Source organism: Macrosteles quadrilineatus, unplaced genomic scaffold (genome assembly GCF_028750875.1).
Source record: "Macrosteles quadrilineatus isolate MER2022 unplaced genomic scaffold, UCM_ALF_1.0 Scaffold_1__1_contigs__length_201487025, whole genome shotgun sequence".
In the NCBI taxonomy this organism is placed as follows: Eukaryota; Metazoa; Arthropoda; class Insecta; order Hemiptera; family Cicadellidae; genus Macrosteles; species Macrosteles quadrilineatus.
In genome coordinates, this window is record NW_026542594.1 from 10,540,780 (window position 1) to 10,554,998 (window position 14,219).

General features: G+C 36.8%; 1 protein-coding gene across 2 annotated transcripts in view; it reads left to right on the forward strand.

Annotated features, from left to right (window-relative positions):
* LOC129005134 (ADP-ribosylation factor-like protein 13B) overlaps window positions 1–14,219 on the forward strand; it is a 96,922-nt gene that overhangs the window by 62,799 nt on the left and 19,904 nt on the right. For both annotated transcript variants that reach the window (XM_054433954.1, XM_054433959.1), the window contains exons 8-9: window positions 4,865–5,056; window positions 11,045–11,199. In XM_054433954.1, coding sequence (XP_054289929.1) covers window positions 4,865–5,056; window positions 11,045–11,193 — 341 coding nt within the window. In that variant the 3' untranslated portion in view covers window positions 11,194–11,199. The remainder of the gene's footprint in view (window positions 1–4,864; window positions 5,057–11,044; window positions 11,200–14,219) is intronic.

Consider the following 14,219-nt stretch of genomic DNA (forward strand, 5'->3'; position numbering starts at 1 on the left):
ACGGTTCCTGTACTCTCTCGGTACTGCTGCTTGTTGGGTGCGAAACAACATATGTAGAGGAACTGGTGTGGGATGACGGACGTGGCCGTGGGTTCGTATGGGTCAGATGCAGGGACGTCACGTTTTTCAGTGTCTACCTTACTCCTAACAAGTCCATTCGGGAATTCAGTCTGAAGGTTGGCTGCCTAGAGAAAATTGTGCATGTCACTGCTGGGCATGTAGTCGTCGCTGAGGATTTTAATGCAAGGGCAGGGTGTCTACCAACCGGGAAATCCGGGAAAACCGGGAATTGTACTTAATTTTTTACTGGCCATGAAATGTACGGGAATTGTCCTTAAATGCCAGACTATGTCCTTAAATTTTTAATGGGCCATAATTTTATTGATCACTAGTTGGTTAGGAGCACATAAAAGGTTTATCAGATGTTTGTTTACATTTTTATAATTTATTACTAGAGTAATTATGCAATAAAAATCCCATTAGCAATCTCAAACCCATAAATATTATATCAAGTGCCAAGTCAAGTACTTCCAAGAACTGTTGACTCAGCAGCTAGCTCATAAAAGTTGTATCACTTTTATTCCTTTACATCTTCTTTTTTTATTACTAGGGTAATTATTATTAGATCCCAAACCTAAATTTTATCGTGAAAATAATAGCTTTATAATAGCTATTAAATTTCCCTTCTTACTTGTACTTTGGCTTGAAGATTCAATTTGCCGCGGCCATTGCCTAGTGCCATAAAACTGTTTATGGTTTCATATTAAACATGTAAATAATCTATAGTCTTATTTTGTAAGTTAACCCCTTTTTTATGGATAATTTATCTTTCAATTGACAAAACCACAAGCATTGTTGTTTGCATTAATGTAGGCCTGCTTGGTTTCAAATTATGTCATTGCATTTTCTGTATCTTTGTCTTATATTGTTGGCTATTCAGGTTTCAATGTTTTTTGTTTCCCATATATTTATTTATTGAGTTGTATGATTTAAGCATTCTAAATCTTATGAACTAGAATGATGATAGTGACTTTGCTGCTATATTAACCTCATTGTTTGTTACTCAGTTTATATAGGCCCTCCTAAATAAATTAGGTCTAGGCCTGGGTATTTTGATTCTTGAAAGAGCTGTAAAATATATTAAGAAAATGTAATTGAGCCTAAGATAAACAACTAATGATTGCTATGTGTCGATATTAACTTTGCAAATGAAAATACAATAATCTTACTCTGTGCTTATTGCTTATTGGTAGCCGCTTACCATACCTTGATTTTGTACTAAGAACTGAGTAACAATATGCATTAAAGATTTTTTTTTCAAAAGTAGTCGAGAACCTAACGTTGTGCCAGGGTGAATCATGCCAAATTAATCCGCCTGGATCGGATAAGCAATGTTATGAAGTTTACATGACCGATGGAGATATTTGTCGCTATCACAGGAGACAATGACTGTGTTTCTCTGTTACACTATAAAAGCTTTACTAAAGTATAGGTAGGCCTATGTTTGTTTACTTTCAATAAATTTCTATTTTGAAATTTTTAACTTTATCTATTATTATTTACTTTTCTCTCTGGTACAACTACAGTGAATAACAAGATTAAAAATACAGTTTGACAAATCAGGAAAATTATTTGGTAGGCCTAATGACACCGACAAAGGTTATGGCAAAGTGTCCTTAAATGTACGGGAATTGTCCATGAATTTTTTATCCAGAATATAGTAGACACCCTGAAGGGCTGTTGAGTGGTGAACCCCATCTACAAACTCCTGGGGGAAATACATCCTGGACTTTGCGGCCAGGGCTGGACTTGTCGTCCTAAACAGGGGCCGACACGCCTACTTTCCGGCGCCCAGGTATGATCCCCGATATCTCCTTTGCGTTGGAACCTCTCCTAGCACGGATCTCCTGGAGAGTTATTGGCAAGCGATCATCAGCACATCGTTTTCGATATACTTGATGAGCACCATTATCAACCGTCCTTATCACAATTTGGACCATGCTGATGGAATACTGAGAAGCTAGATGTTAAGAAGTTTACCGAGGTAATTTCGTAGGGAGCAATGATGAACCCTGTTGCACCTGTTAACGCCGAGGCATTGGTGACGTCCACAATGGAACTAATTAACAGGCTGGATGAACCAACGGTAAACATGAACCAATGATGAACCAATGTTCGAGTAAACAGGAAATTGATAGACTAAGTAATTTAAATTGGCTTAACAGGGACAAAAATTTCAAATTGGCCTTAAAAAAAAAGAATTAAAATCCCAAATTCTTGGAGCTAAAATTAACTATTTCAGTTTTAAGATATGTAATGCAGATAATGTTTGCAAGGCAACATAGAATATTATAACTGTACGGTTCTTTTTGTACAAGGTAGGATTTCAAACATTTTAAAAACTTTCTTTCGCCATAATATTCCTTTATGCTGGTTGGAAGACGGTGTAACATCTTTATACCCGCTGTAAAAGTTTCTCTTTCAGACAGGGACAGGCGGATTTGTGGAAAAAGAAGATCTGAGCCATGTCTGGTGGGATACCTTTGTCTATCTCCAACAGCAGGAAGAGACCCAATTTCATTCTTGATGAAGAGAACCACTTTAAAAACATATAGAGAATAAAGTGTGAGTATGTTAAGATTTTGAAAAACTCCCCTACAAGAGTGCGAGGATGGGAGACCAGATAAAATACAAACGGCTCTTTTCTGTTCCGTAATTGCGTTGTCAGCATGTGTGGAACCTCCCCAAACCTCTATTCCATATGATATAACAGACTGAAAGCATCCATGGTAAACATTGATCAGGTCCCTCTGATCAAGCAAAGAAACCAATGTTCTCAAGGCAAAACTCACCTTGCTTAAACGGACCACAAAGATCTGAAACATGTGATTGCCACGTCAGCTGAGAATCCATAACAACGCCCAAAAACTTGACTTCAGAAAGTTCTTTATTGATGATTGTTTTAGTTAAAGATGCAGTGGACTTTTGTTTCTTGTTAGAAATTGGACATAATTAGTTGTATTCTGATTTAAAAGAAGATTATTATTAAAAAGCCAGTTATCAAAATTTGTAATTGTTGAAGACATGTTCTCTTGAACAACTTCAGACGAGCCCTTAAAAAGCATGGTGGTATCATCTGCATACAGCGTTAAGGAGTTAGGACAAACATAGGCACCGACGTCATTAAAGCAACGTATAGACGGGGACAGTAGAGACGGCAAGTTGCTGACTGCAAGTACCGTCCATTACGTCACTTGCCGTATGTTTTCCTATACACTGGGTAAGTACTGGCGGCAAGTGTCAGAGAAAGAACTTACAGCCAGTCTACTTTGAGGATGCGAGTGAATAGTGTTGATAGTTGAATTTAATTGTGTTGAGCATGTCTGATTGTGATGAAAATTTTTTTTCAGCATAGTTATTTTTTCAAAATTAAGAAGTATGTTCCACAAAACTTTGTCATTTTGAAAAATCTCTAAAAACTTAGTGATGTCATCACAGCTCCATTTAATGACTTTTTTCTTCTCAGAAGGGCCCTTGTCTGACATTTTAACCAATCACATTGTTATTTCTATAAATACGATCATCCCTGATTTCACTTGCCACTCTGCTCTACTGGCGGCAAGTACACGTTTTGACAGGAAAGTTCTGGCCACCAGTGGTTACGTGACCCACTACTTGCCGCGGCCAGGCCAGTAAAATCAAACGTGTTTGAGTTTTCTTGCCGCCAGCAAATACTTGCCGCTGGAAAGGAAAGTACCTCTATAAACAAGGAAAGTATGCAGTAAGTGCAATTGGCAAGTACTTGCAGCCAGCTACTTGCCGTCTCTACTGTCCCCGTCTATAAGCTGCTTTATATAAAGAATAAAAGCTTTTCATCATAACAACACTTGCTCATTTTTTCTCTTAATAAATTAAACTTCTTTGTATAAATTATCTTTTTCTTTAGTATAATTACACCGTACATTTTTGGTCCTATCGAGCCGGATTATATTTACGATGAACATTAGTGCAACTTTTTCTCAAGTTTATTACCAATTTCTCGGTTGAACATATTTTATCCAACATGAAGTCGCCAAATACCACCGCATGGCCATTTTCAACTTTTCCTCTGCGGCACGCTACAGTACACTCTCCTCTCGTTCCAAGTGTTCAACATCATCATCGATCTGCTAGCTCCGCATTCATCACTTTGACTTCATTTCATCTACATCACAACTTCAACTTCAAACGTCATGAAATTGAAAAGTAAGGATAAGTTTTTTTGTACTTTGAAGACAATGAAGACAACGCACCGCATCTCATCATAAGTTATCAAAATAAATCAATACCTAAAAGAAAAATAAAAGGAAACCCTGCTCAATCCGCTCAATAAAAATGCTAAACGAATTATATCAGACCTTTCCAGATTCCACTGGAGATATTCTATGATTCGTTAAACATAAACAATGCAGTGTGATTTAAATTTTCTTAAATGATAAGATAAAATAAGTAAATGATTAAAATTTAATTAAATTCTTAAATGGTTAGAGTATTCATAATGTAGTTGTTTTTCTAAACCACGTTAGCTAATCAATAAAAGGTTACAGTACCTGCAGACTGCCTTGTGGGTTTTGTTAATCCAGTAGGATTACGTACGTTTCGGCAAATATATTGCCATCATCAGATCCAGAACTTGAAGCTTAAAATCTTGATTTATCGACACACATGGTCGCGTCAAAGTTTAAATAGAACACATACACAAAACGAACATTAAATACATGTAGGCCTACTATTGAAACACCGAACAGTCGAGAGTCGGCAAGAGAGATGCTTGCTTCATATTATATCCTGTTCGGTGTACAACTAATTCTTTTTCCATTTTTAGATCAATTTGAATGGAAAATGAATGAACAAAAGAGAAGAAATAAGAAGCTTCTCCTACGCAGGACCAATCGAACAGCACCGACATCTGCTAGTTCAGAGCCTGGGAGAGGTCACAAGGAGCTTCCCCCACTCAAAGTTGCCCAGAGTTGTCCGTGGGCTCGACCAGTCACCGCCAAGTCCCTGCCCTCACAAGGTACTGAGTTAAGTGTTACAACAAAAACAAGCCAGTGTGTACGCCATCTACTGGCTCACTCAATTTTTTACTTTCTCCCCCTATACCATAGTATATGGAGAAAGTATTGTTTTCGTCAAAATTTTCGAGTTTGAGTTTTGAGTGGATATATTCGTTTTGGGTCCCCCTGGACCCAAAAAAGTGGTTTTCGAAGTGATGTCTGTGTGTCTGTGTGTGTGTGTGTGTGTGTGTTCAGTTCAGTTCAAAAATCTGTATTCACATAAAAAAAATTTTTATACAAATAATAGTCAACCATGTGTTGTAAAACACGCGCGGTTGAAAAACTTAAAACTATATCTTATATTCTATAAACACTGTCTTGAGTAGGTTCATTTTATTTTAACAAGTCACTGTCACTGATACCTAAAATCTATTTCGATTTTCCCTGTAACACTTATGGTTCACCCCTTCACTGGCTATTCACTCTTACATACTATTTTATATTTACAAATCGTTTAACAGTATAGGCTACATCATTCAATAATTAATTATTTCACTTTGTTTGTTTGATTGAGTAGTTTTTTATCAATTCCTTTAATTTACTTTTATATAATTCAATTTTCAAATCCTGCATATTTTTGAGTAGCCTACTCTAAAATTAAAGTTAAAACATTTTACTACTTTATGGTAACACTGTAACCTGCTTGTGTCTTTCATAACGGGTGGTATCATAAGCATACCCTCAGTATAGTTTCTCGTATTCCTATTAATAACAACTGTTTGAAATAAACTAGTAAACTTTTTATAATAACATAAAATTGAATATAAATATATCTTCTCTAGCTGCATTACGTCTAAGTACTGAAACAGTGGTGTAGCTGAGTCAAATTTCTTTACACCACAAATAGTTTTTAATGTAAGTTTTTGCATTATTACAATTGGTTTAAGAATTGTTGAAAACGTCCCTCCCCAATGAATTAAACCATACTTAAGAGTAGATTCAAACCAGGATAAATATAGCGTTCTTAGAAGTTTAGGAGTTATAAACTGTCTTAAATGAAAGAAATTATAGTTAAGTTTTTTACATAGTTGATTAACATGTGTGTGCCATTTTAAATCTGAATCTATAAGAAGGCCAAGATACTTGTCCGAATCAACAAAATTAATTTTTGTACAACAACATTCATGAAAACAAGTAACTAAATGACAACGTAGATCGATCTCTTCTTTCAACGGCTCTATCAAATGAGGTTTGTAAGTAAATATCATAGCATTAGATTTAGAAGTATTGACGATTAATTTGTTTCTTATTACCCAATTTGATATTACATTCAAATCATTATTAATGTTCATCCTCAGTAAATCATAATTGTTGTCACTGCATACTAAAGATTTATCATCAGCAAAAGCATATATCTTCGATTTTAAATCCATTGATAACATGTCATTAATATAAATTGCGAATAAAATTGGGCCAAGCACCTCCCCCTTGAGGGACACCAAGCCTTTGAGAACATACATCTGAGTAAACGTTTTTTATTTTAACCATTTGTTTTCTTTCATTTAAAAAAGTCTCAAACCACTTATAACTATTGCCCTGAATTCCATATAACTTTAGTTTATGTAATAATATGTCTTGATTAACTAAGTCAAATGCCTTAGTAAAGTCAAGATAAACTCCTATTGTTGGTTTACGCTCATCAACATGATTATTGATTAACTATCTCGCTTATGTGTCTTTCAACTGCTAGGTCAGTATTTTTACCTTTCATGAACCCAAATTGATTATTTGAAAATGAATTGTTATCTGACAAATATTTAACTAATTGACCTTTCACACAAGTTTCTAACAGCTTAGCAAAGGTATTTAAAAGTGAAATAGGTCGGTAGTTATTCATTTGCAATGGATCAGCTGCCTTATATACTGGAACAATGAGTGCTGTTTTTAGACTTAAAGGAAAGTAACCCAGCTTTATAGATAAATTAAAAATATGACGTAATATTGGGACAAAAATCTTAACTAGGGATGGACGAGATTGGATCTTTAGTTCGAGACGAGATTTTTTATTTCTCATAAAATTTCGAGACGAGATCGAGACGGGATTTCCCTTCTCATACACAACGGGAAATGCACGTTCAAAATTTTTACCTGATTTTGTAACATTGTTCGATGACTGTTTAAATACAAAAATAATGATAATAGGCAAGAATATTTACAATCTTTTATTAAAAAACATCAGCATAAAATTTTTTATTAATCGCGCCTAACTTATTAAAAATGCCTACGATTAGGAAACATAGTGATATCAGTTAGGATAGAGTTCAACTTATCCTAACATAAAATAAAAGCAATATTAATTTTTATATTTTTTATTCTCGTCTCGATAAAAATCTCGGCCAAAAAGAAATCTCGTCTCGTGTAACGAGATTTAAAATTTCCCGAAAATTTCCCGAAATTTCGAGACTTGACCATCCCTAATCTTAACATTTTCTTTTATAGTATTTATGGAAATACCATCAAAGCCAACAAACCATCAAAGCGATTTTATTTGGTTTGCTTAAGTAAGATTAAACTTTCTAACTCTACCTCAGTAATTTCAGATAAACGTAACCTTGAGCTGCACGAGCCCTGAGCTAGACCGATATCCGGCATAGCGGGGATTCCCGGCCCATACAATTCTCTAATCAGCTTGTCTGTGATCTAATTATTGTGTGCCTGTGTGTCTGTGTGTCTGGATGTGTACAGAGCCAGGGACTACACCTGTGGTCCGATTTCGATGAAATTTGGTATGTAGGTTCTAATCCATGGTATCTCCAGGTGTTTTTTTAATTTTTTTGAAATTTTGATTTTTAATGGGGATTTTCCCATAAAAACTCATAAATAACCGGAAAAAATAGGATTTTCTCAAAAATGGCCCGAACGATTTTGATAAAAAATTTAGTATGTTGTAGCTCTTTAAATTCTGAACAAAATAGTACAAATCCCATTTCTGTAAAAATTACGGTTCAAAAGTTATGGTAAATTATGTTATTTTCCCATAAAAACCCCACAAAATAACGAAATACCCCCGCCGCAGCAAACCTGCCGACTAAGCGAATTTCCATTCGTCCGAATTGATTTTCAGTTAAATATATTTTAATAACATTAGGTTTAACGAGTACCTAGGTTTGCTGCTACAAGGAAACTAATAAAGTGTGTTTTTGAGTAAAATATTGATAGCTTAGTACAAAATAAATAAATTTGCCAAGTTTGATCAAAATATATCCATAAACAAGCAAACTACTACATTTGACAATATTCTCCATAAGAATAACATGGAAATTTGAAATTTACAATTTTTTAAATTTTCTCCGTTACTAATAATCGAACAAAAATACTTTTATATACTAGATTATTTGTTTTTTTAAGCTCTTTAAAAAGGTCTAAAGAGAAATCGGGAAATTTTGTGTTTTGAGGCTCAAAAGTGAGAAAAACCAATTTTTACCCCATAAAACCCCCCGTAAAGCCCCTTTCCCATGGTCCGATCGTGCTGGTTCGCGAACTCATTCAAGTTTATCGCGCTTTACACCTTTAAACCAAATTTCATCAAAATCGGACAAAAATTACTCAAGTTATCGCGTTTACGGACGTATATATATATATATATATGTCTATAAATATATATATATACATATATAAAAATTTGAACGAATGGTGTTTTTGGCCTCTGGGGACATCAAAATGAAAAAGTAAATCGGTCCCGGGTCTAGGTCTTACCGTGCCACCTACGGTAATAGCTACTTCCCTATAGGGAAATTCGCTAAAATAGGATTTTCCCAAAAATGGCCTGAACGATTTTGATAAAAATTTAGTATGTTATAGTCTTTTAAATTCTGAACAAAATTGTACAAATCCCATTTCCGTATATTTACTCTCACTGCTTACACATGATAAAGGTTGTTGACAAACTTATGGGAGAAAGTATGTGTCAGAATGCTGATACCGTTTATTTGGTGTGGGTTGATCTGAGAAACTAGCTATTTCCTAACCATTCACCTGCATCACTGTTACACCTTTAATATTGGTGACATACCAAAACTCTTAGAAATATATAACTCTCAATATTGTACGAGGGTTGTCCGTAAATCAAGGTCTCGATTGTGTTTCCGTTGCAGCCAAGCTAGCTAGTTCAAATCTCAAACCAACGGTGTGTTAATTTTTTCATCTGTTACTATTCTATCAGATTCCCACTCTTATAGGACAATTAGCCTCGTCATAGTATTCTAAAACAATGTGAAGAGAATTTACGCTCCTGCCAAGTATGAATCGGATTCAGTGATTATATTTCTGTGGTTTCAGTCATGAACCGCTATTGAAGTGTTTTGCCAGGTGATGGAAGTGATTGGAGTAAAGTGTTAGGACATAGAAAATGTGTGCAATGGGTGGAGAAAGTTTGGAAGAGGTCTTTAACATATGGATGATGTTGTAGTTGAACATGTTGTACTTGTTGCAGGGATGTGCTCACAATGTCACTGGAGGAGGTGCCTCCAAACACAAGAACAGTTGACAAGTTTAGTCTTCATGTGTTGTGGTTGATTGTTGTAGGGTGGGGTCACAATGTCACTTGTGGAGGGGCATCCAGACACAAGAACAGTTGACTACTTTAGTCTTGCAGGTGTTGTGGTTGTTGCAGGGCAGTGCTCACAATGTCACTTGTGGAGGTGCCACCAGTCACAACAACAGTTGACAAGTTTAGTCTTCACGTGTTGTGGTTGTTGCAGGGATGTGCTCACAATGTCACTTGTGGAGATGCCACCAGCCACAACAACAGTTGAAAAGTTTAATCTTCACGTGTTGTGGTTGTTGCAGGGATGTGCTCACAATGTCACTTGTGGAGGTGCCACCAGTCACAACAACAGTTGAAAAGTTTAATCTTCACGTGTTGTGGTTGTTGCAGGGATGTGCTAACAATGTCACTTGTGGAGGTGCCACCAGTCACAACAACAGTTGACAAGTTTAGTCTTTACGTGTTGTGGTTGTTGCAGGGATGTGCTCACAATGTCACTTGTGGAGATGCCACCAGTCACAACAACAGTTGAAAAGTTTAATCTTCACGTGTTGTGGTTGTTGCAGGGATGTGCTCACAATGTCACTTGTGGAGGTGCCACCAGTCACAACAACAGTTGACAAGTTTAGTCTTCACGTGTTGTGGTTGATTGTTGTAGGGTGGGGTCTCACAATGTCACTGGAGGAGATGCCACCAGTCACAACAGTTGACAAGTTTAGTCTTCACGTGTTGTGGTTGATTGTTGTAGGGTGGGGTCTCACAATGTCACTTGTGGAGATGCCACCAGTCACAACAACAGTTGACAAGTTTAGTCTTCACGTGTTGTGGTTGTTGCAGGGCAGTGCTCACAATGTCACTTGTGGAGGTGCCACCAGTCACAACAACAGTTAAAAAGTTTAATCTTCACGTGTTGTGGTTGTTGCAGGGATGTGCTCACAATGTCACTTGTGGAGATGCCACCAGTCACAACAACAGTTGAAAAGTTTAATCTTCACGTGTTGTGGTTGTTGCAGGGATGTGCTCACAATGTCACTTGTGGAGGTGCCACCAGTCACAACAACAGTTGACAAGTTTAGTCTTCACTTGTGGTGGTTGTTGCAGGGATGTGCTCACAATGTCACTTGTGGAGATGCCACCAGTCACAACAACAGTTGAAAAGTTTAATCTTCACGTGTTGTGGTTGTTGCAGGGATGTGCTCACAATGTCACTTGTGGAGGTGCCACCAGTCACAACAACAGTTGACAAGTTTAGTCTTCACGTGTTGTGGTTGTTGCAGGGATGTGCTCACAATGTCACTTGTGGAGATGCCACCAGGCACAACAACAGTTGACAAGTTTAGTCTTCACGTGTTGTGGTTGATTGTTGTAGGGTGGGGTCTCACAATGTCACTTGTGGAGGTGCCACCAGTCACAACAACAGTTGACAAGTTTAGTCTTCACGTGTTGTGGTTGATTGTTGTAGGGTGGGGTCTCACAATGTCACTGGAGGAGATGCCACCAGTTACTACAACAGCTAACAAGTTGAGTCTTCAGGTGTTGTCAACCCCCAAACAACTCATGAGCAGCGATTCGGATGATGAAGATGTGGTTATCTATACACCACACAGTTAGTTACAAGTTAGTAACTTATTCTTAATATTTTTAGTGTATTCTGGCTAGATTTTTTTTACTTTGTGTTGGGTCAACAATTATTTTGGTTCTTTGATCTCGGGATTAAATTAGGTTGCTTTGAAGACCGTTGTCTTTTTTTTTATATATTAACTATAAAACTAAAATCGGTTTGATGGTTTATACAGTTCTGTATATGATCTGCCCTATTTAGCAGTAAAATCTGGAACATCTTTGGTCATGGAGAAATAAAGAAAAAGATCTTCCGCGAACTTAACAAAATTGTGATTATCTTCCACGGTGACATTACAATCGTAAACGTCTTACAATACAATACAATATTCTTTATTGTTAATTTGTTAAGAATTACAATAGTGTAATTCCTTTATTGAGTAGAAGGGTCTTGCGATTAGCCACTTCTTCAACTCCTGGTGTAACTTGTTGCCAGTCAAGTCTCTCAGGTAGTCAGGTAGATGGTTCCTCAGTTTGCAGCTGGTGTAGGAAGGTTTTTTCTCCCAAAGAGTTGTTCGGTGAACTGGTAGGGCAAAATTGGAGCCATGACGGGTGTTGTAGTGGTGCAGGTCTTGGTTTCTTGGGGGGTTTATTTCATTCACATACTTTATGGTTTTAAGTATGTAGAGAGACACCACTGTGAGGATTCCTAGGTTTGCGAATGCTAGTCTGCAAGTCTGTGGTGGGATAAGGTTGGTGAGGGCTCTTATGGTCCCCCAGCAGAACCCTGTCCTCCGGTGCACCACACTCACCACTCCACACAAAACAGACCCCTTGATCAAGTGCACTGGCCTACTTAAAGCAACAGCCTTCTGTAGGTCAGCACAACAAGTTATTGTTTAACAACACTGCCAGCCTACTCACACAACATTGTCAAACGCTTCCTTTTTACAATATCTGACCCTCCTATTACACAAGGGTTTGATTCATATTTTTTGTTGAAGTTCCTCCTTGTTGTCTTCTATGGTCTTGGTGAAATAGTAAACGTCTCCTGCGGTCATGGAGATATCGCTTTAACATCTTCAGTGGTCACAGCAAAAACTAGATCATCTTCTATTGACACGGCAAAATTGAGAACAACTTCTACGATCATGATGATATTGTGAACATATTCCACATCCAGGGCAACATCATCTTCTCTCACAATTGGGAAAACCCATGATCATCACCCACTAACAAGACATCTTAAACAGTTTTAGCTGGACCTTTTTGTATGAATAGGCCAGTTTAAACTCACAAGTTTTCTATTTTATGATGGAATGGCCTCCGGATAGTTTGAATAGAAGAAACAAAGTCCATTAATTTCCTATACGTCACCATAACCAAAAACAATAGCCAGTTACAATTCAAAATATACACTAAACCAACTACTACAAATCAAACAATACATTCGTTATTACGTCATCCACATAACCATTAAACTGCTGCATTATACAATAGTTTCATCTACCGCTTATTCACCACCCCACTGAGTCCAACCGGTCAAGACGAAGTATCAGAATCAGAATCAATACTGTCCGTGAGAGGAAAGAAGTCCCCTGAGCTCTGGCCTATTGGTAATTTGAAGGCGTTACACTTGAACGTTTTGCGCGACAATTAGAGCCGTCTTCATTGTACTCTGCTAGTTGTTAGGCTTAGTTTTTGTATGTAATAGCTGTGTTGTGAACTTTATTGAATATGTTTTCACTTCATTGATTTTCCTTTTGATCTGACTGTTATATTTTTTCTAAACTACTGTGTTTTGTTTTACCACATGTTAAATATTTTGTATTGAATTAATTTAATTGTTTAAAGTTTGAGTTAAGACTTTGGAATAAATAAAGAAGCCTACTAATCTGTTTGTGAAATAATTATTTTATCATTTCTGGTAATTATTTCAAGATTCAAAACATTTTGGCGACCGTGACAGGACCTTTTCTTTAATTGAAGACATCTGGGTTATTTAATAGTTTATAACAATATGGAAGGCCTAGAAATTATGAAAAAGAAAAGATCACAGATTAGAAGGCTATTCACCAAAGTTTATAATGAACTGGAAGAAGCATTTAATAATGAAGACCTGTCAATGAATGATAAAGAAACTAAAATAAAAGTGAACTTTTCCCTAATTGAAGACAAAATAACCACGTTAATGGCTATGGATGGGAAAATCTCTGATGAAATGCTGATGAAAGATGCTTCTGATGCTGATCTGGACAATGAACTGGACACACAAGAAGAATACAAGAAGAAATGGTACCTGATGAAGGCTAAGTATGAAATGTTTCTTAAAACACCTACCAACAATGGTGAGTCAAACATTTACAGACCAAACCGTAACTTTCATTTGCCTAAATTGCAATTACCTTCATTTGATGGGGATGTTAGGAATTGGATTGGGTTTTGGGGTCAGTACAAAAAGATTCATGAAGATAGTGAAATTAAACCTGAAGACAAATTTCAATATTTAATTCAATCCTTGAAACCTGGTTCATCAGCTAGGGAATTAATAGATTCTTTTCCTCCTTCTGGTGAAAATTACATCAAGGCTATTGAACAATTGAAATCCAGGTTTGCACGTGATGAACTTTTGATTGAAGTTTATGTAAGAGAATTACTAAATTTAGTTTTGAAACAAGCCAACAAACAAAGTATCATGCCACTTTCAACCCTTTCTGATAAACTTGAGACTCAACTTCGTGCCCTAGAAACACTCGGGGTCACATCAGATAAGTATGCTGCCATGCTATACCCACTGGTTGAATCTGCTCTACCAACTGATACTCTCAGAGCATGGGAGCGGTACAGAACAACAAAGAAAATAGGCTTAGGTGAATTTAAAGGTAACGTGTCATCTAATTCAAATTATTTACAGCTGTTGTTGAATTTTGTACGTTCCGAGGTCGAAAGCGAAGAACGTTTAGCTCTTGCTCGGAACAGCTTTGCAGTCGACAGAGACATTACACCAAGTGAAGAGCCACAGAAGAGATCTTACCGTCACCAACGTCCTGGTATGAAAAGTGAGTTTGAGAAAGGAC